Source organism: Ursus americanus, chromosome 7 (assembly GCF_024610735.1).
Source record: "Ursus americanus isolate L20-20 chromosome 7, mUrsAme1.1.p, whole genome shotgun sequence".
NCBI classification, from domain to species: domain Eukaryota; kingdom Metazoa; phylum Chordata; class Mammalia; order Carnivora; family Ursidae; genus Ursus; species Ursus americanus.
Genome location: NC_142133.1, coordinates 71,003,416 through 71,028,056, shown reverse-complemented (window position 1 = coordinate 71,028,056; position 24,641 = coordinate 71,003,416). Strand labels below are relative to the sequence as shown.

The 24,641-nt window shown below is 59.7% G+C and overlaps 1 protein-coding gene across 1 annotated transcript; it reads right to left on the bottom strand.

Moving 5' to 3' along the window:
* Nucleotides 1-1,322: 1,322 nt before the first annotated feature.
* On the bottom strand, nt 1,323-24,063 carry SDC1 (syndecan 1). The gene is made up of 5 exons (XM_045813457.2): nt 23,701-24,063; nt 5,237-5,318; nt 3,832-4,295; nt 2,889-3,012; nt 1,323-2,737 (listed from the first exon to the last, which is right to left on the bottom strand). The coding sequence occupies exons 1-5, from the start codon at nt 23,764-23,766 to the stop codon at nt 2,568-2,570; spliced, it is 906 nt and encodes a 301-aa protein (XP_045669413.1). The 5' UTR covers nt 23,767-24,063; the 3' UTR covers nt 1,323-2,567.
* Nucleotides 24,064-24,641: the final 578 nt, after the last annotated feature.

The window sequence follows — 24,641 nt, the reverse complement described above, 5'->3', positions numbered from 1 at the left end:
AGCAGGCCAGCACCCAGGGCCTGAGGGGCGGATGCCCAGGGCCCCAGGCAGGGAGACCTGCCACGGAGGGGCAGCTGAGGGGCAGGTGGGCGTCAGCCGCCTGGCTGGGACAGTAAGGGGAGAGCCGCCAGATGCCCTTAGAACACAAGGGCTCCTACCACACGTTGCACATTTTCAACCTCCAAAATTTTCACTGTACTTTTTCCTTAATGTACAGACATTTTTAGGCTTTGAGGCCTTGAGACCGTTCGCTGGTGAGCTTTCCGGAGTTGTAGGACGAGTGCACAGAGTAGCTAACTGACTTGGAGTCGGTAGGGAGCCCTCACGTCCACAAGTTAGGAAATGATCTGGAAGGACAGCAAGAAGGACGGGCGGGGCAGGAGACAGTAGGACCGAGAGCCCTGGGAGGAGGTGAGATGACAAAGGCCAGACCCAGGGCAGAGGGGGACCCAGCCCTCCCTTACTGCCCAGGGCCCGACACTAATCCCGCTATTCCTCACCAACCAACAGCATGGCCCAGAGCCAGGCTCCCTCCAAAAGAGGACAGGGGAGGGCATGACCAGGCCAAGAAGAGATTCAACGACCACCACAGCCCAAAATGACAAGTGCCGTTTATTACAGTTACATGAATGGGCCCAGCCACAGGCTCGGCGCCATCTGGGGATGAGCAGTCGCGGACCCCTTCCCCACCCTTTCCCCTATGCCCTTCCCCCCCCCCCAGTTGTGTCCAGTCACACACTCCAGGCAGAAAGTCCCAGTATCGAACACAGAGCACAGGTTCCCTTCGCTTGACGGTGCATCTCTCTGCGTCACAGAGGCCCCCCTCCTGGAACAGCCAACAGAGCAGCTGGAACGTTGTCAAATTAAATAGGCAAGTAGAGGGGTTCCCAGGAGGCCTGGGCTGGGGGCCTCGGGTCCCAGCAAAGGTGTGAGAGGAGGTCCGTCCAAGGTGTCTGAGAGGCAGGCCTTGGCTCCGGGCCGCTATGGGGCCCCTGGCCTCCGCCGAAGATGGGCTGGAGCCGCCACAGTTTCTCCAGCCGTTGAGGAGACAGTGCTTCAGGCTTGGCAACACAGAAATTTATATCAGGCCTTCTATAACCTTGGCTGAACCTACTGACCTCCAGAAAAATTTTAGCAAAGACAAAAAAACGAAAAGCAAACAAACCAGAGGGACTCTGGCCCCAGAATCCCTCCCCATGGGAAAGATAAAGGCACAGAGTTTTTGGCCGAGTTTCCCAATATCATCTGTGTTTAGAGAAAAGGCTGGTCACGTCCACACGACCAGCAGAGAGAAGAAGCAAAGGCAGGAGAGCTCACATGACTACTTTATATTAAAGTTTATTACATTTGGAAAATCTACTGTACAGGGAAAAACCCATTGGATTAAGTAGAGTTTTGCCAAAAGCAAAAGACTATCACTCTTTGGAACATTCCTGATTCCAGGGCAGGGCCACAGGAGCTCATCGGAGGTCAGCCTGGTCCTGCGTGGAACGGCTCCGTGCCGGGTGTGCCCAGGCCCCTCATGTCACCTTCCAGAAGAAAATGTCCCCCAGAGACATTTTCTGGGGCACCCAAGGCAGGGCTCAGTCCTGCGGGAGGCTCTCTGGGGCCACTGCCCCGTCTCCCGCTCCACAGTCCTCTCTCCTCGGTCCCAGCCAGAGGTGCCAGGACTCCTTTCTCCCATGGCTCCTCCGCTTCGCCGCAGGCCGCCCACGGCAGCAGCCCCAGTCCACGGGCACGGGCACGGCCGCCCCAGAGGTGACCGCCCGTGGGCAGCCGGGATCAGCCAGCCCAGCCGCGGGGCCGCCCGGCAGACATTCCATACCCTGTTGCACGCGTGAGTGACAAACTCAGAGACAACACACAAACTAGACCTATATGTTGGCTTTCAGATTTGGTTCTCCTAGTTTAAAAAACAAAAAACAAAAAACACAATAAAAAGTCTGAACCCTGATGCTGTCTCCTCGCCGTAGATTAGGGAAGCAAGACGGGGGTAACCGAATCAACTTACTTAACTTACCTCAGAAGTAACAAAGTCTACTGGGCTATGAACAGAGAGACTAGAGAGGAAACATGTGCAAAAACAAGTTGATATCTAAAGGAGACGCTCCCCCCCCCCCCCCCCCGCAAAACGATGTGGATCCGATAGAGCTCTGAACTCCTCTCCCCGCCCCTGGGGGGTGGAAAGACCCCCAATCGGGGGTCTCCGCCAGCAAGTGCTACAGATGTACCAGCCCCCAGCCAGCGGGCTCAGCTGGGGCCACAGCGGCAGGGTCGCCTCTCCCTCCAGAGTTGGGCCTGGGGAGGGGCTGCTCCAGGTTGGAGAAACTGAGTCAGAAGAAGGCGATGCCAGGTGCCGGCTGTGGTGGGAAGGTCACGCGCAAGAAAGCCCCTGCACCCAGGTCTCCAGGCAGAAGTCAGAGAAGCAGAGTGGAGAGCCCCCAGCGTGCCCGGGGGTCCGTGCGCAGGGCGCTGGGGAGGTCGCATGGTGGAGGGCCTGCGGTGCTTCACGGAAGAGCCAAGTGGGGGCCTAGCGAGTGGCAGGGGGAGGAGGGGCACAGTCCCCGTCAGGCGTAGAACTCCTCCTGCTTGCTGGGCTTCTGGTAGGCTCCGCCGTTGGCTTGTTTCGGCTCCTCCAAGGAGTAGCTGCCCTCGTCCTTCTTCTTCATCCGATACAGCATGAAACCCACCAGGCACACGGCAAAGATGAGCCCCACGAGGCCTCCAGCGATGACCCCTGTTGGGGGCAGACAGGCCGGCTCGGTGTGGGGCTCCGTGGGTTAAGTGACGGTCCCCCCCACACCAGGCGGGGCCCCCATGGTGGCCGTGGTCAGCCTGGCTCCAGGGACAACTACAGTCCCCCTCCCACCCACCTGAGCGAAACTTACCTCCCAGCACTTCCTTCCTGTCCAGCAGGCCCTGTGAGGCCTCATGGTCTGGGGGTTGATTCCGCTGGTCAGGCTCCACAGCCGTCCCGGCCATGTTCTCCCCAGACAGGTCAAAGGTGAAGTCCTACGGGAGGCAGAGATGGTCTCAGGCTGGGGTGGGCCCCTGCCGGCAGCAGCGGGCAGTTTTATTTGCAAACCCAGCAGCAGCTGGGGCCTCCCGATCACCACTGCCACCAGCTCAGGTCCAGCCAATCCAGACCTCCTGGGCCCCCAAAGCCGGTGCCTCTCATCCTATCACACCAGACCCTGACTGTGGCAGAGACAGCACATCAAGGGACACCAGGCCCATGTATTTACATGAAAATAGACTGGGGGATGCCTGGATGGCTCAGCGGGTTAAGTGTCTGCCTTCAGCCCAGGTCATGATCTCAGGGTCCTGGGATCGAGTCCCGCATCGGGCTCCCTGCTCAGCAGGGAGTCTGCTTCTCCCTCTCTCTGCCCCTGCCCCCCGACTTGTGTGCCCACACCTCTCTCTCTCTCTCCCCCTCTCTCTGACAAATAAATAAAAATCTTTAAAAAGAAAAGAAATACACTCATTTTAATGTAAAGTGTAAAGTCACCATAACTGTAAAATAGAAAGTTAGAGCGAGTAGAACTTTCACACTCGCTTAAGTTTGGGAAGCCCTCTTGCAGGCGATCTTGAAGGACTCCTTTGCTCTAGTCTCCTATTCAGTCTGTCCTGTCCTGGGCTCGGCCCTGGAGGCAGGGGGCAGGTGGGACCTCGTGACCCTGTGCTCACGGCGGGGATGGGACGTGCTTACAGGACACAGGATAGTGGGTGTGCCCATGACCGAGCCAGTGCCTCTCAGCGCCATGCACTGTCCTTTCCCAGGCGGCAGCAGCCACGCTGGGAACACAGAGGACTATAGCAGGGGGCACTCACCTGCTCCCCAGAGCCCTCTCCGGCCGGGAGCTGAGTGGAGATTCCATCCTCCGTGGCTCTCTCGGTGGCAGAAGGACCTCCGTCCTCCACACTGGGAGTGTGAGGGTCGAGCTGGCCAGGTCCCACCGGAGCCGAGGGCTGCATGTCCCTGTGGGGGTGGGAGGTGGCAGGCCCCTGGGCCGTGGTGGCTCTTGCTGTTGATGCCCGGTGAGTGGTTGGGTGCGGCGTGGTCTCACTGGGCGGGTGGGTGGTCTCCTTCTCCCGGTCGGTGAAGCCAGGCTCCACCTCAGCCACGAGCACCGCCTCTCCCTCCTCAGGCGCCTCTCCCGTGGGCAAGACGGAGGTGGAGGCGGCGGTGTTCCCCGCGCCGCTGGGCTCTGGAGCCGTGGGCACAGCCGTCAGAAGCGCCATGTCCTTCCAGGTGGACGGGGTCTGCTGTGACAGGGCGATGTCTTGCAGAGCACCTGGAGGCCCAGAAGCAGAGCTCGTTGGAGCGGGGAACGCCCAGAACGTCTAGATCAGCCGAGCTCACGCAGTGAGGAAGGCCTGGGCAAGGACCTGGCCTCTGACGCCCAGGCCAGACAGCAAACCCTTTCATGAGAAGCTCTTTCCCCAGGGTAGAGCTGAGGTGAAATCCGCTTTGGAAAACGGATGAGGAAAGCTGCCCTTTCCTGCTGCTCGTGCCTGGGGACAGCGTGGTCTCTAGAGCCATAACACATCAAGGCCGTAGGTGAAGGCGCTTTCCTATGGCTGCTGAAGCCCGCTCCCTGGGTGGGGGCATTCTCAGGAGCCTGAAGGCCTTGTTCCCAGTACACACACCTCCTGGTCCCCTCCCTGTTCACCCGCCCTCTCCCCCAGAAAGGCCCAGCCCCCCCCAAGAACAGAGGCCTGGGTCCTACCTTCCAGCTCCCAAGCCCCTACCTCGGCCACTTTCCCCATGGATGGTCTCGAGCCTCTTCCAGAATCCTGCTCAAGAGCCCCTCCTTCTGGGAGGCCTCTCTGATCCCCTCCCACTCAAGGACTTCACTCCCCCAGGGAAAGGGGACATAGGAGAAGATCAGGGAACGTTTATGGAAGATCCATACCCCACCAGGCTCTGTGTTACCTTACAGCTCCTAACAGTCTTATGAAGTCAAGATATCTTCCCATTTTACAGATAAAGAAATAGAGGCCCGGAGAAGTCCACCTTTCCAAAGGTTGCCCAGGGAGTCAGGAGAATACAAGCCCAGGTCTGTCTGCAGTGGACAGCCCTGGGGGCTCCTGAAACCCCAACACTCACTCCCCCAACCCAGACATGCCTTCTCCTTGCAGTGTGGACCCCATTCTCTACCCTAGCATCACCTTCCAGACCCAGCCAGGGGGGCCGCCTGACTGCCATCTTGGGGGGCCCCTCATGTCAGCTCACCTGCACCGGAGCCAGAGAAGTTGTCAGAGTCATCCCCAGAGCCGTCCTGATCTTCGGGGGGCACATTCGTGGCCACAATTTGCTGTAAAAAGATCAGAAAGGGGTATGAGTGGAGTCTTGGCCGAGGCCCTGCTACTCTGGGGTCCCTGTCCTAGAACAGCTGAGTGAGCCCCCCCACTACACACGCACACGGCACAGGAAGGAAACCTTTGTGTGTGGCCCCGGGGCCCTCAGCTCAGGGCAGCCCTCTGGTCCCCCACACACCCCCGAATGCTATGACAACACAGCCCTGTGCCAGGTGCTGACCGGGCAAAAACATACCAGAGGGGGCGGGGCTCTTGCCCCGAGCAGCTCAGTCTGCTCTTAGGAAAGCAGCAGAAGACGCCATTACTGGGAACAGAGACTGTGGCCCCAGTGGGACCCTGTCAGCTCACCCTACACTGAAAATCAGGTCTTGGGGCCATTGGCCAGGGAGCTTCAGGGTCCAAGACTGGGGTTTTCTGGAGCCCCAGGAACAATCCCCCAGTAACATGACTCCAGAGAGGCACTCTCCGGGCATGCTGGGCACCAGGGTATGGACACCGAGGGCCTCACGGTGGGGAGAGGTCAGAGATGGGCACGGAAGGAGGCGTCTGTGCTGCGGCAGGGTGGCCCACACAGGACAGCCCCAGGCCTGGCCACTGCGCTCCATCCCACACCTGGCCTGTTTTCTCATCCATGGGAAGGACTGGGCCCAGGCCGCCTGGCGAAAGGAAGGACAGGGTGCCCATCAGGCTGGGGACAAATGAGACCGATCTAGGGGAGGCCCCGCACTCAGGAGGCGCCAACGAACGGGCTCTGGGCCTGGTGGGGACCGTGTGTGCAAACCGCCGTCCAGAACCTGTCCGCCCGGTGCAGCTCTGAGCGGCGGCAGAGGCCAGAGGGCGGTTCCCGAGGCTGGGGCTGCACCCGCAGAACCAAGAGTGGGCCCGGGAGGAGGCGAGACACACCACAGAGCCGAGCAGCCTGCAGAGGAGCCTGGAGCAGGGTGATGTGGGGGGATGGAGGGCTCCCCAACGCTAGCTCCAGAACTCAGTTGGAGAAGGGAAGACCCAACAGCCAGGTGGCAGGAAGGGTAGCTATGAGGGTCCTGCTCAGCAACAAGCCTTTGACCCAGATGAGTTCGTGATACAGCCATCTCTGGAGGGCCCAACGTCAGGGGCCCGAGCAAACACAAGAAACAGGCAAAGCCGGACAGTTCACAGTGCCCGGGGTTAGAGACCCCTGACCTTGGGCCACTGACTAGCTGAGGAGCCCTGGGGACAGCACTAAACCTCTTACGGCCTCAGTCTCCCCATCTGTAAAATGGGGACAGTAGTAATATCTACGTCCCAGGACTGCTGCAGAAATTCACTGAGGGGATGCTCCTGAAGGACCTAACAGAGCCTGGCCCGTGGTCAGCACCCCACCGACAGCCGCCGCTGCGCCAACTCGGGGAGCGAGAGCTGCTCGGCATGGATACGAGCACTCGGGCGCCTGCTGGGAAGAGGTGGGATGGAGGTGGTGGGGTTTCAGAAGAGAGGCAGGACGGAGCCGGGGCACAGGAAACCCAAGGCTGGGCTCCAGGGAGTGAGGCCTCCTCAGCCCAAGAGGCCTTCCTGGGTCCTGGCCACAGGCCACGGAGCTTCACGCTAGAGTGGAACAGAGCAGGGAGGGACAGACAAGACCGTGGCCTCCTGAGGCTGCCTGGGGCAGAGCTGGACCAGGTGGGGGCTCCGCATCCAGGGGCTCAGGTCAGAGGGAAGCTTCAGACACGTGTAGAAACCACCAGGCTAGAAATACCACTGAGCTTCCTCTGAAAGCACAAAACGCAAACTCTACGTCTCCCCCCACCCCCAAGAAAAATGTTCTGGCCCCAGAAGGGCCCGTCTGGGCTCTCGTGGCCCATCTACACGAACTCTTCATCCCTGTCCCCCACCTGCACCTCAGGCCACATCCTGCCTACACTGTCCCCAGATGGTGCTCCCAACACCTGTCCTGTCTCCACAGAGCTTCGAAGCTGCCCCTCGCCTCCCCTAAGCCTGTACCCTTCAGGAGCAAAGAATACTGCTCACCGGGCAGGCACAGAGTGGGTACCCCCACCCCAACGTACTCCCGTCCCAGGCCCGCAGCACACTACTGCCCACAGGGCAGCTTGGCGGGGGGGGGGGGGCACAAGCATTCAGGGGCCCCCCACCCACCCACACTCCCTGAGACCCCACTCCCCTCACCCAATGCTTCTGCCTGCCCTCAGCGCTCCCAAGGAGGCCCTAGAAGATGAGCAGAGCGCCTCCCCCCAATGCACCGCCTCCCTCCCTTGGAGAAGATGCTCCACGTGGGGGTCAGGGCTCCAGCCAGAGCAGCCTCGGCTGTACTGTCAGGAGAGCGGCATCTTCCAGCAGAAGCCAGAGTCTGGGGCCCAGGCCCCATTTCACAGGTGAGGGGAGGCAGACACCCAGGAGGCCCAGCCTCTCACCTACCGGAGAAGCCCCAGCAGGTTAGCAGTTTCCCAAGAACAGGGCCTCTTTCACCACCAGGTAAGACGGAATCTGCCCAGTCCCTAAAAACAATTTGTTCCCTCAACTCTGCTCAGCTTATCCCTGTGCGATCTTATTTACACAACAAGCTCTTAAGCAAACGCTTTCTCTGCTGAAACCAGCTCCCTGGCCTCAGGGCAGTCCCTCCCCTCTCAGGGCTGGGTCTCCAGCAGGGGAAGGGCTGCAGTGACCTCCCCAACCCCTCCAGCGTGAACCCTAGTGAGGCCCTCAACTCCCTGGGGAGGAAATGAGCAGAAACTGCTGAGTTTGAACTTGGATCGCTAGGTGCCAGATGACTCCGGCATTTTTGGGTGAGACTTCCGGTTTCACTTAGGCAGCTGTGCTAAGAGCCTGTGGCCAGCTGTCCCCAGGGCCTCTGCATGCAGGGCTCTCTGGCAGCCTTGCCTCTGCCCTGGGTCCCTCCGGGACCACCACGCAGCCACGGCTCAGGGCTGCTCCGGGACAGCTCGGCCCAGCTTGGAACCCACCTCCAGCAGCAGGCCAGCTCACACCTTAAATGGGGTTCCTTAATCTCTGCAGAGTCCCAGGAAGACCAGCTTTTCATCTAACAAACCAAAACCCTATGGGAAGATCTAAACATTCACACGTTTGGTTTGCTCAAAGTAAGGGCCGATTTGCTCCAGACCCTTAGAAGCCCACCAGCCTTTAGGCCAAAGCCAGGTTTGGCTTCAGTGGAGGGCGGATGTCGTGGGGCAGACGCATGGAGTATGAGAGGAACTTAGCCCATTCCCATCTTGGCCACAGTGGTCGTCTGGCCACCCCCAAGCCGCTTGGAGGGACTGAGAGGGGCCCCGGAGTCAGGGCTCCAGCAGAGCAGGAAAGAGGGTATGAGACACTGAGGCATTCTCCCACGCGGGAAACACTTTCTATCCCTTTCCACCTTTACCCTTCTATTTGAGGCAGGCAGGGCGAGATCAGCTCTCGCACAGATAAGGAACTGAAACAGACAAGGTGAGGGACTTGCCCAAGGCCAGGGCCATGGCTGCAGGTGCTCGCCCTCACCTACCCAGCTCTCTCCCTCCCCCCAGCCACGAAAGACCCCCTAGCAGGCCCATCCACTTTAAGGCGCCTGTCTGCGCTTCTGCGGCACGTACACGAAGATGCCAGTCTCATCAACACGGCCACAGGCTCCCGTGCCACGGGAGGAGAGCGTCACAGAGTAAGAATCCCTGACCCCTACCCCAGCAGCCAAGGGGACCAAGGTGCCAGCCCACACTTCACAGCTGCCAAGGGCTGGGAGTCTGCATCGGGCTGCTGCCAGCCACTCCCAAGAACAGATCGGGAGCCTGTAGGCAGAGGGCCAAGAGAGGAGCTTCAAGAAGGCAGAGCCTCAAGCCAAGCCAAGCTCTCACCCTGCATCGGCCATAGAGAGGCCACTTTCCTGGGTGACCTCCATCCGACCTCCACCCCTTGCCCTGGCTGGCCGACAGGCCTGAGGCCATGTGGCAGCATCCCTCTAAGACATCTCGGGGACAAGAGCTCCATGGTAGGATCGATGACAAGTCAGGATACCAAGTGGATATGTCGGAGAGGTTCGAGCGAGGATGGCGGACTCTGGACGAATGGAAGAGGCTGCCTGTCCAGCTGCTCCCTGGACTCCCGCCACCCCATCAACTGCAGCCAACAGGTCCAAAGACCTGCGGTTTCCAACCCACACCCTGAGTCACTAACCATGTGTCACCTGCCGCCTGACTTAAGCAGTGGATAAAGCACGAATCCTCTAGAAAGCATTCCTGAGTTCACAGGACTGTGCTGTTCTCCAGGGAACATGCTGCTAGAAATACAACACCGTGTAAGAAGGTCACGGACTGATATTAAACACGGTCCTGGACAGCAAATCTCAGGGGATACCATCCAGGGGCTTTGGAGAGAAAAGATGTGGTCTGGCCCTGGTCCTGGCAAGCTCCCAGGGCACACAGCCAGAAACCCGACCTCGGTCTTCCAAAAGGGTGGCTGGGGCACAGAGGATCACCCTCCAGGGGACACAAGGGCTGGGCCTTGAAGCCCCCAGGCAGACCTGGGGAGAGTAAGACAGTGCTCAGCGCCATGTCACCAACCTCGGCAACACCGGGGACCTCAGGACAGTGGCAGGCTCACCGTCCGGCAGGCAGGGAGGTTCTGGTACCTGCCGGTCGCTGTTTATCCAGCGGGACGACAAAGCCCGGGCTGCTGCGGTGGTAGGAGCCAAGTCACAGAATCCACAGCCCTACTCGTCTCAAGGGAAGCCAGAAAGAAAAGGGCTGGCCACAGCTTTTCCTCAGCAGTCAGCCTTGGTGCTGCCTCTGGGGCTGTTGACCGGAGGGACCCCCAACTGGCTCCAAGAGCCCAGCGGTGGGGTCAACAGGCAGGTGGGCCCCACAGACATGACAGGACAAACACCCATCCTTCCCACCCACTGAGATCCCACGAGGCAGCAGACATTCTCAGGAGGGTGAACAGATTTATATTTTCTTTAGAAATGTTTACCCCCTCAGTTTCTTGGTCAGATCTACGGAACTAAGGAAATGGGACCGGTTCCCCCCTCAACACACACCTAGAGTTCATAACTCTTGGGGCCTGAGGTCTCAGAGCTACAAAACCCCAGCCTTTACCCCCGACCTGTGCATCAAGGTGCCAAACTGACCGAAGGGGACATTCAAACCATCGCCTTTGCCCAGGCCAGGGGCTCTCTTCCTCAGCGTCCCTGAGAATCACCAGGAGCCCACCAGAGATGACGTCTTCTGAGCTCCATCCCTGAGGCTGATTCAGTGGGTCTGGGGCAAAGGCCCAGGACTCTGCTGTTGAACAAAGTCCCCAGTCCTATGGGTGGGATGCAGACTATACTTGGAGAACACTCACCTGGACAGGAAAACTTCTAGCCCAGAGTTGCCCAGGGCCTGGGCGCCGAGGAAGGCAAACCCCTGCAAAGGTCCCAAGACCCTTACTCAGGTCGTGTCCAGGGAAGAGATACCAAAGAGCAACAGAACCCCGTAAATAAGCCCTAGCGGCAAAGGGACCCAAGATGGCTCTGGAACATTCTCTGCATTTCTGATGATGCAGAGCCTCACTGCAGTCTTTCAGGGGTATCTGCCTGCCCGGGGAGATGGGGTGAGAGACAGGGGGAGGGGGTGGCAGGGGAAGAGAATGTTGCAGAACACGCAGCCCTACTCCTAGGGCTCTCCGAACACCCTGGTGCCCTAAGGCAGTGGGGTTTGTGATGGCTTTCCTCGTCGGGGGCATCGTTTGTACGCCCTCCCTTAGCCCCGGCTAACATGGCCTAAGCACGGACCCAAGGGGCCAGGCAGGTCAAACCCAAAGCATCTTGCATCCAGGGTCTCAGGGAAAGGACCAGAGCCAGGGTTGGGGGGGGAAAGAGCCTGACCGGGGGCACATCCAGCTCTACTACCCCCTTGCTAGGTGACCTGGGCAGCTCCCTGCCTCTCTCTAGACAACATAAGGGGCTTGGCCAGAGTACCCTCAACCCCCCTAGTGCTCTGACAGGCTAGGCTGGGACATGGGAGCAGCGGCCCCAACTCCTTGTCCGTGGGGCTGGAGCAGTACAGGGGTGACACGGTGGCCGCAGACAGCCAGGCCGGGGTAGGTGGGAGGGGCAGGACTACGGGCCAGGGCCCAGAAGACACCGGGCTCTCTCCGGCCCCAGGCGATCCGAGCGGTGGCGGCTAAATCCCTTTCTCTCAGGAGCCTCCTTTCCTAACTTGGGGCTGCCAGGGAGACGTGCCTAGGGCCCTGAGAGGCACAGATCTCCCAGCTTTGGCCTCAAGACCCTGAAATCTCCCCCAGTGAAGACACTCGCAGGAGGTGGGGGCCCCACCAGTGCCTCAGAGCCCCATCAGCGTTTCCGGCCTGACAGGCAGTGATTTATCGGCTCAGTGTCTCTCTTCCAGAACTAAGTCAAGCTGGGACTTGCAGAGGGCGTGATGGGCATGGCCCAGGGCAGCCGGGTGACAAGGGACTTAGTCTGCCGTCACCCTGAGCAGCCATGAGGGCGCCTAGGCCCCCACCCCCCCATCAGCACGTCCAGGGGACCCCCGCTGGGTACCCTTCCCCCATTCACGCACACAACCTGCCTGAGCTGTCTCCACACGGCCACTGGGACACAGACCTCCCCACGCGGGGGGGTTCCAGGGCAGGGCCGGGGTGCGGGGCGGCATCCATACCAGCTTGAAAGCCCCTCCACAGTAGCCTTTCCCATGGCACTAAATGTTGGGCTTTCCAGATGGGAAATGAGGTCAAGATCCAGAGCCCTTTGCCCTGGCCCGTTCCGCCTGTGTCAAGTACCCGGAGAGGACAAGGCTGCGTTGAGGGAGGGAGGATCCCGGCAGCCAGCGCCAGGCCTGATGCCCAAGCCGGGTCAGAGCTGCCACCAGCACCCCCATACCCACCCCTCCCCAGAGCTGGCGCCCGCCTCACAGCCCACGTGCTGGGACTCATCTCAGAACGGGCCCAGCTGAGGGCTGGGTGTGGGGCCGCAGAGCTGGAAGACCAGTTCCTCGGCTTTTCCCCACCCGCCCGCCAGCGCCCTGGGCTGGGCGTTGAGCAAGGCTGCCCAGCCTGGCCCTGCCAGCCTTTGTGGCCGGGCTGCCCTGGGAGCCAGACAGAGATGGCCAGGGGAAAGTGACCAAACCCAACACCAAGAAAACCTGGTTCTAGCCTGGGCTCTGTTCCCAACTTACTGGATGACCTTGGAAAATATGCCGTTTCTAGCTCCCCATCTGTCCAATGAGTGACGGCAAAGGGGCTCCTAGTCCCCAGTCTACGGCTGGGAAGTCAAGGCCTGCCCTCGAGGGGCAGCCAGGTGCCGCGGCCACAGGAGGCCATCCACCTGAGGGGTGCACCACAACCACGGTGCTCAGCGGGGGAGGACACACCACGGTAAGAGGGTGGGAGAGCACTTGCCCGCAGGGACTCGGGTCATTGCTCTCAGCTTCCCAAGGTGGGTGACAGCCTAGGCAGGGTGCTGGAGATGTTCCAAATCAAAGGGGCTCTGGGATGGCAACTGGCAACCCATGAGGACAGAGGGAGCGGCTGAGGCCTCCAGGGCCCCGTCCCTCCCCAGGCCTGGCTATCCTAAGAAGACAGCGAAGACCAGAAGCTCAGTGTAGGGTTCCCCAGTCACCCTTCAGAGGGGCCCCTTGTGCTCCTCTCTAGCTGACTAACCCCCAGATTCCACTAGGCTTGGGGGCCTGACACCTCTGGCACGTGGGCTTCTAGAGACACCCTCCCCCTGCTCTATCTAAATAAAGTATCCTCAGGTTTCACAGAGGCAGAAACTTATAGCTTTTGACACACCTGCAACCAGTCAGGGCTCCAGCTGTGTGCGCAGGGAAGGGGAACTCTTCCTCACCCAAATTTACCCAATCGGTGTCCCCGCAGTTGCAGAGTATCTCCTTTAAAATGCCTCTGGGAAGGCTATCTGGTGCTAGTCACTCACACTAGAGTATAAAGCAGCTCTAACGGGGGAGGGGCCCATTCTGGAAGTGGGGCACTGTGGGTGGGTAGGAGCTATGGAGGATGGGAAAGGATTACAAAAGAGGGGCTGGGAGATGCCAAGAGCAAATTTTTCAACCTGTGTCAGAATATGGTTGCCAGCCAACCCCATACCCAAGAAAGACTAAATTCCCTTTGTTCCCACTTCGAGCTACAGACATACATGGCTTCTCCTCCCACATGCAGAAGAATGGGCTAGCCTGGGAACCTGCCTCTGGGGCAAAGTACGATTCAGACTGATTAGACACTGAGGCAGCTAGAAACCCAGACAAAGACACAAGAAGGGCAGAGCGTCCTTGAAGGAGTCCCACGGGGGTACCATGGCAGAGTGGAACTGGGAGTTTTGGGCCTAAGCAAGACACGGCAGAATTTTCCGCGAAGACCAGGTCTGAATAGGCTGAGCTTGCTCCCCAGGTTACTGGTGGGTTCCCACCTCAGACACAAGCAGAGCAGCCTAGGCCCTGTGACTGTCAGCGTATCATCCACCAGCGGCCTCCTGAGGGCTGGAAGGCTCACAGAGCCTCGAACGCCCAGCGCTGAGCTCCTGGGAGGTGCTAAGGCAGCTGAAGAGAGACCCCGGATGCAGCCCCAGTCTTAGGAGCTCGCAGGCACCCAGGAGGGGGAGTAGCCCTGACACCGTGCCCAGGGCTCAGGGGCACTCAGGGGCGGCAGTAAGAACCTCAGGCTTTAACCTGGGCTGGGGGTTACTCAAAAAACAGAAATACCTGAATTAGACCTTAGGAAAAAAACTAGTTATCACAGCGAATATTTATTGTGTACTATATGTGCCCGGCACTAATCTAAGCACTTTAACTGAATTAATTAATCTTCACAATAACCTTAGATTCCAGGACCATATCCATCCTCCAGATAAAGAAACTGAGGCAAAGGGGACATGTCGTTAGTCCCAGGGCACACAGCCAATGAAGAGCCAGGGAGAGGATTTGTAGCCAGGCAATCCAGCAGGCATGCTGTCAGCCACCCTTCAGGGAGGACCATGTGGCTCTCTTACCCTCAGGAAGAAAGAGCCATCATTTCCATGGGAGGTGGCAAAGGGGAAAGTGCGGAAGGAAGGACCATAGAAGTGGGGCCCTCCCTGCCCCAACATCCCGTAGCCTGGCCTAGCCCAGCTCCCTCTCCTAGGCGACCTTCAGTCTGCAGTTCTGGGGAAAAGCCACTGTCCCCCCACAGCGTGGGGGGGTCCTGCTCAGCTGGCCTGAGCTCCTGCCCAGGTGCCCTGGGTCCGGCCTCCTCCCACCGCCCACTGGCCCAGCCCACACCTCGTCGGGGTCAGGAGCCGGCCCCTGGAGAGGCTCAGGCAGAGCCGAGCAGAGTCTGGCCTGCCCGTGAAGGTTCCAGTTTCTGAGAAGGGGCAGAAGGCACGTTTTCAGACCCTCTGGTATCAGCACACCGGAGTAAGGCCAGCTGGCCACTCCCATGAACTGACTACACGCCCAGGCCAGGTCAGACTGTACTCCTTCCCCCAGCCACAGCCATCAGGGACTCTCCCCAGGGGACCCCCTACCCAGAGTCAGCCCCAAAACTCCCCTAGACTTGCTCCTCTGAGCCCAGGCAAGGAAGGGGCTCTCTAGCATGCCACATACATTACTTCCTGGGATCTCTTCCAAAGCCCTCTGAGGCAGACGAAAACCCCCAACTTACAGAAGAGGAGACTGAGGCTTAGAGACAGGTGAAGAACCATGCCTGAGGTACACAGGGAGGATGGGATGGAGCCTGGTAACTCCATGTCCGGTGCCCTTCCCAGCCTCCGCAGGACACCTCTCCCTGCTCCAGTCCCCGGGGACACTCACTATGCCAATTAGCCCGCCAGTTCTAGATCCCACCTGGCCTGCCCAGCCCCACAGCTACAGGGCCTCAGAACCTACCCCAAAGATAGGCAGACCCAAGCAATCAGGCTCAGACTGCTGCCATCACACTGGGAGGAAAGGTGGACCAGGGTGTTCCCTGGACACCCAGGCCCTAGGTAGGGGTCTCGAAGAATGGCCCTGTTCTGCAGTGGGTAGAGGTAGGGGTGGTGAGGTCACAGGTTCTCCGCTCCTCACACAATTCCCAGGACCAGGACCCAGACCTTAGGGCCTCCCAGGACCTTACAACAACCAGGATGACCCCAGGAAAACACTGCAACTGTGCTCCTCCCCCAGACACCCCCACCCCCTACTCCCAGAGTGCCTGTGGGGGCAGGGAGAGGAGGCAGGGGCAGAGCCTGAGGAGCCCCCTGGGCCGAGGTGTGCCCCTTCTCCTAGCCTGGCCCACAGCCCGCAGGTCCTGCTGCCCCGACGGTCCCCAGCACGCACCCCGGAGGAGGCGCGGTCACCGCAAATGGCAGTGTCATGCCCCAGCTGTTCTCTCTGGGAGAAGGTAGAGTGATGTCAGCCTCTCCACAGTCTCGGAGGCTCCCAAAACACCCGCAGCCTGGGGCCCTGCGAGCCCAAACCTGATCCCATACCCGTCGGGGACACTCCCCAGTGATGGGACTCCAAGGTCCTGGACAGTCTCCTGGGCAGCCGGGATGTGGACAAGCCACGGAGAGAAGAACCAGTGCTGCCGACACAGTCCAGGCCCCAAGCAGGCAGGCGAGGCCCCGGGCACGAGCGGCCACAGTGCTGCAGGGGGCATGGAAACAGCTGCTGGCACGTGCCGGGTCTGGGGTGGATGAGCGCACCTTGGCCCTGCAAAAGTTCCCTCCTTTACCTCCCCACATTCCACCCACCCAGGGGCAGAGGGCCTCCAAGGAGGGCCGGCGTGGCCACAGAAAGTACCAGGCAGCCCTAAGTGGGAAAGATGGGGCATTCAGCATCGTTGTGGTGGGACAGTTTTCTTACTGCTGGAGATCAGTGGTGCCATGAATGGTCCCAGAGCAGGACTGGCAGCCTCGGCCACTCCCACTGCCCCCATCAGGGCACCACCTCCCCTAATACTTCCATGGCCAGAAAATGACCCAAGCTCCTGATTAGAAACTGCTGTGGGATTCTGGGATGGACCCTGTCTCAGTGGATGACCTTTACTGTCACTACCCCTCTGGCCCGTCTGCACAGACCAACCCTCCTTTCTGGTCCCAGTCATGACCATCCTCTCCTGTGTGTGCCCCTGGACCAGGTGTAGACCGCTCCCCACCAGCACAGGGCTATGTACATGGCAGGTGCCCAGGCCCTGGGCTTCAGATGTGGTCAAACCAGGGAGGGCTCAGGACCCTCACGGATCGAGGCAGCAGGAACAGAGATAGGCCCCACCCAGACACCCACCAGTCCTGTGACACAGCAGGACATCATGAACACCCCAATGAATGATGGGCACCTCAGCTTCTTTAACCCCTCCCCCCATTTCACAGATGGACTCACTGAGGCCCAGAGAGGCCCTTGTACAAAGTCACTCGGCAGCAAAGAGGAGGGCCAGGGCTGGAAGCCAGGCAGCAGAGCCTTAGTCAGCCCCGCTGGGCTGCTCCCCACCCCATGCCTGGCACATAGTGGGCTCATGGTCAGGACTGGTTGGGTGAGTGTCAGGGGAGGATCTGTGGGCCTGGCACCATGACTCAGCTGACAGTGGAGCGATAAACATGCCCGCCTGCCCCACTGCCCCAACCTGCCCGAAATGGCTTCCGTTCCTGCTGATGAGCGGACCTGGGGCACGTGGCCAGGATGCCTGGGTGTGTGTGAACATCACCAAGCCTGACCTTGCCCAGGGTCCCCTGTCCACCTCTGTTTCCCACACTGAGCTCTAAGTTCACCTCCTCCAAGCAGCCTGCCCTGCCCTCCACCCCCACAGATGACTCCTCAGGCAGGGAGTGTCCCAAGTCCCTAGAAGAGTAACAGCAGAGGACCCTAAGCCCCTGCCAAGTCCACCCTGGCCACCTTCACCCTCCCCAAGACAAGGTCTCTGCGACCACGCGGCCATCGGAACAGAGGAAGGGGAAGGAGACACCTTGGGCAGATGGGAGAACTGAGGCACAGAGAGGCAAAGACCTGCCCAGGCCAGTGAGAGGCTAACTTGGGACTAGGAAGGACAGGTGTCCTGGCCGCCCTTCTCTGGAGGAATAACTTCCAAAGACTTCTAACGCCAGCGACAGAGAGCATCAGAGCCGCAGCTAAAGAGGGAAACGTCCACTGGAAAAGGAGCGAGCGGAGGAAGACCGCTTCCTGGCTTCCGAAGAGGAAGCCGCAGGCAGCTGAGAACCAGGTTCCCCCCGAAACAGACTGCAGCCTAACCAGCGGCAGAGCCCAATGGAGAAACAGAGTCAAGACCCCCAAGCAAAGCTCAGAGGTAGCTGTAACCCATGCTGCGGGCCCACCACCCCACACCTGCGTACACACACACACACACACACACACACACACACACACACACACACAGCTTCGGGGGGGTCTGCACCCCTCAGGTGAGTCACAGGAGTCTTCCCAGCACTGAAGGCCAGAGGGGAAGCAACCTCTACATATGACCACGCAGCCCTTCGAGCCATAAACAAACGCCAGGACAGAGACCCTCAAGGAGCTCCAGAGACAGAAGGGGGTGCAGCCGGAAGTCTCCAAGTTCGAGGGTCACAGGAAACATCAGTGGGCAAACAACTGAGTCGAGGAGCAGGTCTCCCTCTCCTGACCCGTGGTCCCAAGCCCCAGGACTGCCCCCTGCACTCCCCTCCCCCATAAGCCTGCCTCCACGCACTTGAGCCCCTGCAGACCCCTGGCTCCCCAGACCTGCACAGCACGACTGGAAGCAGGACACTTTCCAGAGGAAGCTTAGCCCACCTTCCTTCAGGCCGCCCGCCATCACCGGCTCCCTCCTCTGGGCCCCAGAGCACTGAGAACAGGGGAGCTAACGAGATGCCCCTGTCTCAGGCCCAGACATACAGAGGACCTTCTAGAGCCTACTCCCTCCCCAGTATAAGCTCCTTGAGGACAGGCCGAAGCAGAGCCATCACGCAGACTGAGCTGGCCATCCCAGAGGCTGTGCGGGGCGCTCCCCGTGTCTCCTGGATTGGAAGTCGCACAGTTGCTGAGGTGACCCCGGGCCCAGGGTCTTGCCTTTGTAGCCTCAAACGTGCCTCCTTGTGTTCAGGGATCCCTGCCTGCCCACCCTTGGCGCCATCGGGGCACTCCCAGTCCGCTCAGAGGGAGGTTCCAGAAGACACGCTCCCATCGAAAGCCCAACGTCTGCTGGAACAGCTGGGAGGGAAATGACACCGTGCTGAATCTATTCCAGGGCGCAGGATCCTGGCGCCAAAAGCCTTCTTTCCACAGACTCCCTTAATCCGTTCCTTCTCTCTAGACACACTTAGGCAGGCCCTCAAGGGGGGGTGGGCTTTCAACCCAAGACTCCAAAACTGGTCGTTGAAAAGAAGGAAGAAATCAGGAAATCGTTTGTTCTGTAAAACTAACAGCGTTCCACGACTAGAAATCATTTAATGACCAGTTCTTCACAGGGCCGCTCCTGAAGCGAGAGTGAGAGCTGGAGGGGGCCAGCAGGAGAGCCCAGTCCAGGAGCCAGGAGTCCTGGGTGTCTGATCACCAGGCTGGTACCATGGGACCTGCCTCCCAAGCTTAAAAACGGTTCTACTAATTCCGAAATCATTTCCCCGGTGCCTAAGATGAAAGTCAGTGGAGACTGGCTGCTGCCTTGGGGACAAGCACGCAGGCACCATCCAATCATGGGGACAGTCGCCCCATCAGGCCATTCTGCACCAAACCAAGGACATATGGTCCCTGCATGGGCATCAGACCTGGGAGCATGTCCCACCCTGCTCTCATGGATCCCACTGTTTCCTGACCTAGGCTCGTGGGAGCCACTCTTGCCTGCCCCTAAGCCATTGGGTGAACCCAGCCCAAGCCCAGGATGTTGCCAATGCTCAGGGTTCACCCAAAGGCACCATTTGGGCAGCTCAGCAGCCCAATGCCCCCTCCGTCCAAAACACGCACACCCACAGTTCTCTGGGATGGAACAGCAAATACCCATAGGGCCTTGCAAGTTTCAGGCAGCCTCCTATACCGGGCTTCATCGGAGACACCTGAGAGTCCATCAGTTCATTCAGGCCATACACATAGGCCCACACATCGGACGAAGCCTGGTTCTTCCACATCAGCCCCTTAGAGGGGCTCACGTCCATAGGCCCCATCCTCAAAAGGAGGACAAGGACATATCTCGTAAAGGTTTGGGGTAAAGATGAAATACAAACGTAAGGAAAGCACTGAGCGCTCAACAGGAGGCATTCAATCAAAGGGAACTATAATTCCATCCATAGCTCCCTTTTTCTCTGGCACTTTCACTTCCAAACACGTTCAAACACTCATTATGAAATGAATATGCAAATGACAGAAAGAAGACAGGGAGAACAGGTATGATGTCCGCTTTTCAGAGGACATCAAGACTTGGAAGTGAGTTGACCCACCCAAGATTACACGGTGAATTAGTGGCAGGGTTGAGACTCCGTCCTGGGGCTCTACTTAATCCAGTGGCCTGCCACATAGTATGCGTGCCCTTCAATCCACATCAAACAGGGTAAAGAGACGGAGACAGGATCCACGCTGAGAACGAGGGCCCTATAGTGACTTAGCCTCACCAGGTCCAGGCGACCTGTGACTAGCGAGTCAGAACACAGGGGTCATCAGGGGCCTCCTCCCAGAGGTCATTCACACCTGTTCACCGAGGAAGCCTGTAAGCACTTCCCTTGACAGCCTTTGTTATTCTAGGTACTAGTAGGGGTACTGCAGGGGTCCCAGCTGGGTCCACAAAGACACACACCGCACGTGTCACAGATCTTGAATGTTACGCACAAGCACAACTCTCACCCAGCACTGAAAACTCACGTCTTAGAAATCATTCTCAAATCTGTTTAGTGTCTCAGTACTGCTGGAGAAAAGCGCAAGTTAGAACTGAACAGAAAAGCTGCTTGCTACACTTAGGCCCACAACTGTCACCTTGGGCTGCTATCAGAGATGGAGGAAGAAAAAGAGCAAAAGAACAAACCAGAATTCAAAACGTACGAACCCGGGGGCACCCTGCACCAGGGGCAAAGTGCTCTTCGGAGCTCAACAAACCCTAAATGCTTAACGTAACACAGTGACAGCAATAAGGACCCCGGCATCCCCAGAGTAGATTATGCTTCGTGTTCTTCTGTTAATAAAGGGAAGGAAAATGAATATAGCAGAGTCCTGCCCAAAGTAAGAATACTTTTGAGGTTAATATGGATTCTTAGCTAAGAAAACCTGGATACCAAGGATACCTCATTCCCAAGGGATTTCAGGATCCAAAATTCTGCAATAGGAAATAGTCCTCTATAAAATGCTACAAAATTCAAGCTTTTCACTAATTCTTTCCAGGCCTCTCTCCTTTCTCATCCCTCTCCCCACCAGCCTCGGCTAATGAGGTTTTATTGGAACCCACCATGAGCCACAGGTAGAGACTTAAACCAGCTCCACCCTCCTGGTGGATCTGAAGCCAGGAGTGACATCACCTAGAGAAGGCTCTGAGCCCCGGGGGGGGGGGGGCAGTTAGCGCCTCCCCCACCCCTCACCCACTCTGCCAGGCCTTTGGGAAATGTCTCTACTAGCCCCCATAATTAGGGCAAAAAGGGATTTTATGCCTTTCGAGAAAGAGAAAAGCGAAGGAGAGGAAAACAGCAAATAACTATTCCAGAACAAGCGATTTTTCTGACATGGAAGAAACAAAAGACCACGGGAAACACACAGAAGCCTTTTTAGACAAACCTGTTCTTGTCTCTTGGGAGTGGTTTCAAGCAACCTTCTGCCCTACCAGCCTTCCCTTGCCCATTCAAAGTCAGGTGCCCAGAATCACGCCCTACCTCACTGGTCCCCAGGGGGTTCTGACCTGCTTCCCACTGGGACCAAAGTGAACCCTGGGAGAGGCCCAGATTTCTGCAACCTGTAGACACATCCTCTTATTTTAGGCAAACCCCATTGCCTTATTTCTTTTAGGAAGGGAGGAGGGGAAGGTATTTTATGCCACTTTATGTCCCCACTTTAAACCCAACATGGACACCCATTGTAAGAGGGAAAAGGCAGGGCTGGGAAACAGAAACAAACTACGCTTTATAAAAGAAAAAGGAAAACCTGAGCTCCAAGCCAAGATCTGACTCTGAAGCTTAGGGTTTTCAAGCTCCACTCAGCCACCTCCTCCAGGAAGCCCTCCCACCAACACATTCTAATGAGACTCCCTTCTTCCCCCCTTGAGACTCAACTGCCTCCCAGTCCTGTGTCTCCCTCTGTAGTGTGTCGAAGTTTCTAGGTAAGATATAATGCCTCCTACTGCAGCATCTGCCCTTACCCAATACACAGGAAACTCTGGGAAACACGGTCCACAGAGAACCTCACATACCATCTGCCTCCCCCATGTCAACAGGCTCTCTGGGATCTCAGCTCACGAGAATGCCAGCCTCCACCAATGCGGGCAAAAGAACCACCACCCGAGCTCCTCCCGATTCTGCTAGAAAGAGGTGGAGAACCCCATCTCAGGTCTCTGCTGAGGCCCAATCTTAGGCCTGGAGAGAGTGGAGCAGCCAGGTAAGGCCAGATGGGCCGCGGAAGTAAGCCACACACCTCCACTCTCTTCTCCGGAGTATTAACTATGATTCAAGGCACCATCTGAGTCCCACAGAAGCTGCAGCCCTAAGGAGAGAAGCAGCCAGATGCCAACTTCTTGGACCTGAAAGCCAGGAATGCATGGAGACAGAGCTCAGAAATCCTATCTGTCCCCATGGCTCCCTCAGATTTGGCAGCCTCTGGTCCCCACCTCCAACCCAATTCAAGAGGCATCAGGGACCCTGTGCTGGACTTCAAAATACTTCCAGACACAACAGTCGCCTGGAAAGCAGGGAGGGCTCTTCACAGATGAGCCTGGAAAGCACCTCACCTGAGCCAGACCCTGTAAAATACCCCATAGCTCTCAATAGCTGGTAGGTCCTGTTACTGTAGAGGGACCCTCTCACAGATGGTCGGCGTTGCTGAGACTTGTACAGATGCCACATTACCAGGGGAAGACCCGGCACCTCCCCCCGCCCCCCGGCCGAGATCCTTCTCTGCCCACGTGCCTCCCTTACCCAGAGCTAGGGAAGTCCAGGGGTCCAGATGTGGTGGCGAGAGACCGCCACTTCCGGAAGAGGAAGAGCCCCCCCGCTCCGTCCGCACCTCCCCTCTCCATCCCGGGGGATGGCCGACCCAACCCGTGGGGAGGGCCCCGGGACTCCTGCAGCGGCTGTGGGGGCTGGGGGTGGACGTGGACACCGGGCGGCCAGCGCTGACACCTGGCGGCCGCCCAGGTCCCGGCCCACGGCAGGGCCGGCGCTGCGGGGCGGTTCCCAGGAAAGGGTTACAGGGGCCGAGAACAAAGCGCCCCCATTGGGGAAGGCGGGCTAGCGGACGGCGCGGGGGCGGAATATCACTTTCTGGGGGCCCTCGGGATGCTCTTTGTCGGCCAGATCCCCTTTAAAGGGGGGGACCCACCCCTCGCCAAAGGTGGAGGCTGGAGTCCTACCCAAAGGCCTCCTCCCCCCGCCACGGGCTCCACATTTGTCCCTCTTTCCCCCCCGGCTCCACTGGGCGCGCCAAGGGACCCGCCTTCCCTCCGCGCGGCTCCAGCACAAAGCCAGGCCGGGGGAGGGGAAGAGCCATTCTGGGGTCCACTCGCTTGGAAGCCGCAGCCCGCGCCGGCCGTGCCCTGCACCGCACGCGCCCCTCCGCTGGCAGCACAACTTCAGGAGCCCCAAAGTTGGGTTCCTGCAGGGCTCTGGTGTTCGGGAGCCAACTTCCCGGAACCTCCCGCTGCCAGCTCGGCCCGGCTCCCTTAGGGCCGCCGACTGGAAGCCGAGGGCCCCACCTCCGCCGCCACCGCGACCCCCGCGCAGCCCTGGCCGGGGCTCCTCTGCCAACGCACGGGCCCCGCTGCGCCCAAACTTGCCTCCGCCGAAGGGGCCGGGCACCCGGGCTCGGCGAGTCTGCTTTAAATTAGGGTCTGCGGGCGGGGCGTTGTGGCCTCGGTCACTGCATCTTCCCGGGGTCGCCGGCGGGGGCCCCGGCCGCTGTGGTGCCCGGGGTGACCGGAGGGGAGCCGGCGACCCCGGGCGCCGCCGCAGGCTGGCGGGCTCCGACGCATGTGGAGCCGGTTCACATAATTGAGCATGGGGCCCCGGCGCAGGCTCCTCTCCCCGGGGCGCCCGAGCCCCCGGCCCTTAGCGGCGGAACCGGCGCGGCGCCCACCGACGGCGGAGGCAATTGAGGCGGGAGCCCTGGTTTCGCGGTCACGGTCCCGGGCCCGCCGGGCCAGCGCGGGAAGGCAAGTCCCCGCTTCCCCTCCCCCTCCACGTGCCGCCGGCGGCATCGGCTAGTCTGCAAGCACCGGCTTCCCGCCGCTCCCTGCCCGGCCCCGGGCCGCACTCACCGGGAGAGCCGGCTGCAGGCGCAGCGCCAGCGCGCAGAGCCAGAGCCAGAGCGCCGCGCGCCTCATGCTGCCCGGACCGGCTGCGGGAGCGCGGCAGGCTGCGGGGATCGGGGCGGCGCCGCGCGGCACGGACTGCGCGGGGCTCCTGGCCGGCTCCTCCGGGTCGTTGGGCTCTGCACCCTCGGGCGATGCCCCGCGCGCAGCTGTCTACGGCGAGGGCTGTGGGACCCGCCGGCTACAGTCTGCTCTCTACAGCTGGATTCCTCTCCGCTCGGCTCCGCTCGGCTCCCGCCCGCACCTCTCCCGCCGAGCTCCGCCTTATAATAAACCCACAGGCCCTTAGCCGTTGCAAAAACTAGCCCCCCACCCCCAGCTCGCCAGGTCTCGGGGCCAGCCCCAGTCCCCACCCCCCAGGACCCCGCCCCCTGAGCCACCCAGCCCGGCCCCCTTGGAACGCCCCCACCGGCGTCCTGGCCCCGCCCCCTGCCCCGCCCCCTCTCGCACCGCTGGGCAGAACCTCGCCTTCCTCCGGAGCTGTGGTCCCCATAGGCCGTTGTGCCCGGCGTTTCAGCTCTGCTGCTCCTGGGTGGCGGGGTTCGGGGCGCACCCCCTTCCGCCCCGGCCCAGAATAGTGGGGCGCTGTCCGGGAGAGGGGCGGGAGGGGCGGGCGTCGGTCTTCGACTGTGGGCGCCAGTCTGCAGCGCCCTCTGGGCGTGGGCACCGAGCGTCCTCCAGGTGCGTTAGACTCCCCAGATCCTGGCGGCGGAACACTTTCCTGGCTGTGCGGAGCCTCGAGGTGATGGGGCCCTAAACCGATGGAGCCCTCCCCCCTCCTCTCCTCCGGCTTCGGAAGAGGTCCCGGCGTCCGCACTTCTCCAAGGACAGGTTCCCACATGCCTTCCGCCAGCTTTCCAGAAAGTGCTGAAAACTTGGGGCCTTAC